The sequence below is a fragment of the Lagopus leucura genome, unplaced genomic scaffold (genome assembly GCF_019238085.1).
Source record: "Lagopus leucura isolate 7727_CA_CO unplaced genomic scaffold, USGS_WTPT01 Super-Scaffold_73, whole genome shotgun sequence".
Lineage (NCBI taxonomy): Eukaryota > Metazoa > Chordata > Aves > Galliformes > Phasianidae > Lagopus > Lagopus leucura.
The window spans coordinates 94,238,510-94,244,854 of NW_024962252.1; the positions used below are offsets into that span (position 1 = coordinate 94,238,510).

Below are 6,345 nucleotides of genomic sequence, written 5' to 3' on the forward strand. Positions count from 1 at the left end.
GGGCCGCCGTGCCGGGGGCGGGACGGGACGGGGCGGGGCGGCTCCGTCGCGGCCCCCGCGGGGGTCCGCCGTCCGGCCCGGGCCCGCCCCGAGCGCCGGAGGGCTCGCGCGCTGAGGGGCGCGTGGCCTCGCGGGCGGCTTTGCTCGTGCCGCTGCCCCGCGCCAAAAAAGGCGGCTTCGGTGCAGCCGCTCTGCGCAGGGAGCGAATGAATCGCAGGCGTTTCGAGGAGCTGCTCTGATTCCAGTCTCTGGGCTGTGCAAAGTTAGACTCAGCGCCGCGACCGGTCGCGTTGCCGGTACCGAGCTCTAGCTTAGTTGGAGCCTGCGGCTCTAAGGTCGCTTTTCTCCAAGCCGTTTCTGCAGGACGCTCGCTGCAGCCTCCGCTGTCCATTGGACTGCAGGAAGAACCGCAGCCCCTTCCCGAGAGACTCAGTTCAACGGTAGCTGGATTTCTTTGCTTGTAACTCACGCCAGTAAAGTGCTGCAAAGAGGATGGGAGTGGTGGCAGTCCTGCCAGCGGGGGCTTGAGAGTGCAAACAGACCCTGAGCGCCACAGCTCCATGTTTCCCGAACAGCTCCAGGAACGGGTCCTCAACACCTCCCTGGGCAGCCTGTTCCAAATGGAACAACTTAGTTTACAGTGTACTCGACTGTCATGTTTCGGTAGCCACTGATGGGCTTAATCGTAAGTTCTTTGCCATTCTTGCTTCTGTGTTAAAGCATTTTGTTTGCAGAGGTGGAAGGAGTGTGTCCAAGCAGAAGTACTGGAGAAGATTTTCAGTCTCAAAAGGACTGAAATCATGTGCAGCCCTCAATAAAATGGGGCTGCTGTTTCAAAGTATCAGTGGTGTACCACTATAAATCTAAAACCAAATAAAAATAAAACAAGCCAGTAAACCACAAACTCAGTAGCTGTGCAAGTCATTGCAGATCTCAAGGACAAAAGAAGCGAGAAGTGAGAAAGGTTTAATCAAGACCCCATCAAAACAAGTGTGATGTAATTGGTCAGATATGGACCATACATCTCCTTTCGGGTGATGCGCTGCCTATGGAAGGATGCCACTGGTGGGATGCTGATTGGAATTGCATAATAGATAGGAAATGCTCTTGTGAATTTCCATCAAGAAATGGAAGAAGCTTAGAGTGAAGAAAGAAGTTTCTTACGAAAGAAATAAACTCAAGCAATAAAGAACATGGCTTGGCTATTCCAGCACTGAAAAGACGATATTCTGAGTGTCATTGAATCGCAGCCTGTGAGAATTAAAGCTTTGTCAGATTTTCAGAATGTTTTGACAACTTATTTCTCTTAAGGTTTTTAACTCTTGAGATTTGTCACCGTTTTGCAAAAATGCTTTTTTTTTTTTTCTTTTTTTTTTTAGCTATGGGGTGATAAAAAAAAAGTCTATATCAATTTTTTTAAATTAAAGTTCTTCATGAGAATGCACGGTCCTTTTGTAAGCAGCTAACTGCTGGACAAACTCAGAGTTCTGGATGCAAGTCCTCACGAGACTTTGCCTTTAAGGAAGGTCCCAGTTTCTGTCGATTTGATACGGGTACCAGAGTTTGTTTGAGGAAATATTTTGAAGCTGGTGCTGAATCTCTAATTAGGGAGAACTCCTAAAGGCAATTGATGATTAAATGAATTGCTTAATTAATTGAATAAAATAACCAGACGTGGCAAAAAAAAATCACTGTTTAAAACTGTTTGCCGAGCAATTTTTTAAATGCTGATGGTCAGCCATAAATCTGGTTTCATGTTAAAACTGGGTCACTGCGCTGTGGGTTCGCTGGGACCCAGCTTCCCCTGCAGGGTGTCAGCCATTTTGTTTGCCAGGGGGACGGCGTTCATGAAGACTCTCATTTTAATAATCCAACTGTGATGCTTATGTTATTATCTTAGCTGTTTAGAGTGGAGCTTGTGCAAAGAAATGAGATGCGTTCATTAAATGTTTAATTAAACCATTGTCTGGAAACAGGTTGTAACACTGAATATCATGTCCCACAAGTAGAGGATACCATTTATTATGGCATTTTAAAACAGCCCAGCTACTGTTGAACCTTTCAAGGGAATGGTTCTCCTCTTGTGTGGGCGAAATCATTAGATTCCCACCCATGCTTTGACTGTATGACTTCCACCCACGTTAGCAAGTCCACTGGTTTTGACCTCAGTGGTACTAAAACCTCCACAGATGGATGGATGCTTGGTTTCAAGCTTCACCCCTGTATGTTCCCACTGATGTCGCAACAAATACGTGCTGAGAAAAAAAAAAGCAATTGGTTAATTTAGAAGCTTTTAACCACGATATTGACATGGAATAGTCTCAGGTAATTATGTGGAGATGTCTCTGGCTTCATGAAATAAATGTGCAGTACAGTTTCTGACCTCAAGTGTATGGCTGATTTGAAGTAGTCAGACAGATTTTCTAAACTGATGATGACCAAAGACAAATTATGCATCTGTAAATGTTACTATAGCTGTGAATACTGTGCAGATACTTTTCCTTTACTCTTTATGCAGTCCAATATTCTTTAGTTTTTGATTTGTAACACATGTCAATGAAATCACTTTTCAGTTTTTGGTTAGCTGGATGCTTACCAAAGTACATGAAATATAATGGCACTCTTCTTCACTTTTCCTTCCTGATACTTAGAACAAGAACAGATTGAGATAATGAAAGACATGCAAAACGCAAAGGCAGAAGACTGTTTACATGGAACCTTAGACATTCCTAACTCCAGTTCTTCCTCAGGAAGTGTTTTGATGGCTTTTGAAACAAAACACCAGAGCAGTAACCTGAATGGCCATATATACTCTCTTGTCTGTTAACCGTGTTGGGGTGAACTTCTGGGGGGAGGAGAGAGAACAGAGAAAACAGGCAGACAGATAGCTTGTCTTGAAGATACGTGTTAGCTACTGTAGCCTGTGGAGTTAAAACCAACTCATTTTATGGGCTATAGCATACAGTCAGTCTTGAGACTTGAGGCTGAAACATTTATCAGATGATTCTGTGCTGTGTAAAACCTTGTTATCCCATCTGGAGCACTATTGTCAGAGCAGAGCTGAAGAAATTGATAAGATAAACTCAAGAATCCTTTGAGAACCCTTTCCTTTGTTCCCAAACTCAAAATCAAGTCACGGCAAGAAATAGGAGTCAAGTACATGTGAGTTTTGGCTTGCTAGCCAATTTCAAAAGGTGTGATCCTGTCCCCTGCTATGAGCATCCTGAAAATGCTGATGTACTCTTACTTGCCAACAAAGCCAATGGAAGCTGAAGGCACCCAGCATCTTGTGCGGTTTGTTTTGCATTCAAATGAGTTATTTTCATCTCAGTCTTTGGCAGCATAAAACCTCACATTTTGTGGCCAAACCTTCCACTCTGGTGGGTAATCTTCCTATTTGTTTTGCTAATTAGTTTTCTATTATATCTTTGCGTAGGGAAGTCTGTTAGTGTCTAGGCATTTCAAGGGCTTTTAATGCACTTAACAATGGAAATACAGCTTTCTAAAACTCCATGAGAAACAACCATGATGTCCTTTTTTTTTTTTTTTTTTAAAGCTCATCTTGTTCAGTGCAACCCAGGCCAAGCTTTTCAGAACAGACTGATATCCTTCAGCTCTCCAAGCTAAGGGTAGAATTTCTGAAAGGTCTGAATGGCCAATTAGGCAGTGAAAGTGTGATGCAGCCTACCATTCCTCTTGACAATAACTTTGAGGAAAAAAGAGAAGCTCTTTGGAAAAAAAACTCCCTCTCTATCATGATGAAAGAGGTAAGAGTTGCTGTGTGCAAACTTCTTTTGAACACGTGGTCTCCATAGTCAGTCATAGCATCTCAGAATATCCCAAGTTGGAAAGGACCTGCAAAGATCACTGACCCCAAACCCTATGGCTGAGAGCGATGTCCAAACACTCCTTAAGCTCCAGCACTGGGACATGCCTACCGCCCCCTGGGGCAGAGCCTTTCCCTGACCACCCAACCCTCCCCTGACAGCCCCATGCCGTTCCCTCGGGCCCTGTCGCTGTCACACAGATCAGAGCTCAGCGCTGCCCTCCACTCCCTTTGAGGAGCTGCAGCCACCATGAGGCCTCCCCTCAGCTCCTCTGCTCTGTGCTGAGCAAACCCAGGGGCTTCAGCTTCTCCCCCAGTCTGTACGCGTATCCAGGGCTGCCCCATCTCTGGCACTGCTCTTGTTAAACATCATGCCGTTGGTGACTGTCCAGCCTACTGATTTGCCAAGATCTCTCTGCAAGACCTCTCTACCCTCAAAGGAGTCAATAGCTCCAGATTACTTATAAACAGAGAAAACTGGCACTAAAGTGGAGTGCCAAGGAACCCTACTAGTGACGGGTGACCAGCCTGAAATAACCGCATTTACTATGACTCTTTGAGCTGACTGAATCTAGCTGCCAATTGTTCATCCATTGCATTATACCTTTGTCTATTGAACTACTGTCTATTTTGTTCAGAAGGATATTGAGAGAAACAAAATAAAAAGCTGTGCTGAAATGTAAAACGATTACAACAGCTGGCTTCCCAGTCTTCCCAGGCTTGAATCAAAGCAGCTTCAGGTTCCTACTACCACAGAGGGGAGGGGTGGATGGAGAGATGTGTGGACAGATGGATGCAGACTTGTTACCAATATTTTTCAAGTGTCTGCAGAATGGGATCAATGCAGCTCTTGTGAAACCTGCAGCCTCCAAATCCACACTTGCCTGTGAACTGCCGGGAGCTTGCCAGGAAAGGAAGTAATTTTAGAGTGTGATTTGGAAAATGATTCAGTTAAAAAATTGCTATTTTTGAAGGGCTACTTTCCACTGAGATTCAGTCCACAGTTCTTTCACAGAAGCACATGTCTTACTGCACCAAAGCATGGTGGAGAGGGAGAAAGAGAGTCTGCCTGGAGCTGGCAAGCCCACACCACCACTGGGAGAATAATCCATGGAAATGCTTCCTCCTCACACTTCAATCTCACCCTGCAAGTGAGATAGAAGGTGAGTGCTTTAACCGTGTATTGCTAGATAGAGATGGTGAAGGTAACTCTGTTCATGCTGAGTGGGAGATACACTGTCCCCAGAGGAGTGAACAGCCCTGTGCATCTGGAAATGGAGCTTCTAGACAGACTACATTTTGAGGCACAAAGCCTACTTCTTCCTGTTGTCGTAAAAGCCAATGACAGACTGAGGTATTTATCAAGTCATGAAATGGCAAGCAAACACCTTTTTCATGCCATCTGAGGATTCACTGTATGTATTATACAGCTCCTGTGTCTGGCTCCCTCCCCAGTTGCTCCAGCCGGTAGCACTGGCATACAATCTGCTGAACTGATGCTCAGTGCTGTAAAGGCTGAGCCTTTACAGAAGTGCAGAATAGAACTAGGCAAGAAAACATTGGTAACCTCAATGGCTTGCTGGATTTGCTTTCTAGGATGAGAAGATGCAGGTAGAGTTCTGATGATGTAAATAGAGAGGGGTAGCAGGTGGAGATCTGATGATTTGACGTTCATCTGAGCTGATGGCTCCTGTTGGTTAACAACAAACAGGTTAAAATGTCACCTCCACACTGGATTTCTATCTTATGTCTCACTGGGTGATAGCCTTTTGAGTTCATTCATCCTGCTGAGCTTTAATATGCAAGTGCCTCTTGTGACTAAGCAACTTCATACAATTACATTTGTTATTTAGGATGCATGGAGTTGAAGCATATGGCACATACAAAACATGGCTGTGTTGTAGTTCACATGCAGGTATCAAGACTGCATGACACTGATGGCTTTAGGAGGCATTAGTATTCACCACAATTGTGTTTAAATCCTGGATGTGATGAGTAGTTTAGTTTTGCAGACTGTGGACCCAGCCCAACTGAGATTTGCCTGTATGTCCATGCATACACAATACATGGGAGCAGTTTTGTTTGAAATGGAAGGAAAAGCAGAGCCTTACACTTGGTTGATCATCATTTGTTCTCTGTTACAGCTGTGTTGAAAATGTGAGTTCCTCAGTAGAAAGGTCACAGGGAGTACCACTGTGTACACCTCGTCAGTGAGGCACTGCAGGTTTCTCTCACTCCCTGGAGTGACTGACTTTTAAGAAGGTGCTGTTTTCATCCCTGTCACTCTCTATTGTCTAATGTTGATAGGAAGTGGAATTTTGGGTTATTTCCTGAAAGGTTTCCCAGCTCCTGTTCACATTTTGGTATGCAGCAGATGAGTAGCCCAGCCTCAGGCCGTGTGAGAAAGCTTTGATATCCAGCAGCCAGGTCCTTGAGGCAGCAAATAGGGGTCAGCCTCTCACTGCTCACCTTGTGTGTAGCACGGAGATTGTTGACTCTTGGCACTGACCTTGCCAAGC

At 44.9% G+C, this 6,345-nt stretch overlaps 1 protein-coding gene across 1 annotated transcript in view; it reads right to left on the reverse strand.

Moving 5' to 3' along the window:
- KCNK12 (potassium two pore domain channel subfamily K member 12) overlaps window positions 1-562 on the reverse strand; it is a 20,148-nt gene extending 19,586 nt beyond the window's left edge. Inside the window, exon 1 of the mRNA XM_042875206.1 lies at window positions 301-562. Within this exon, the coding sequence (XP_042731140.1) occupies window positions 301-562 (262 nt within the window). The remainder of the gene's footprint in view (window positions 1-300) is intronic.
- Window positions 563-6,345: the final 5,783 nt, after the last annotated feature.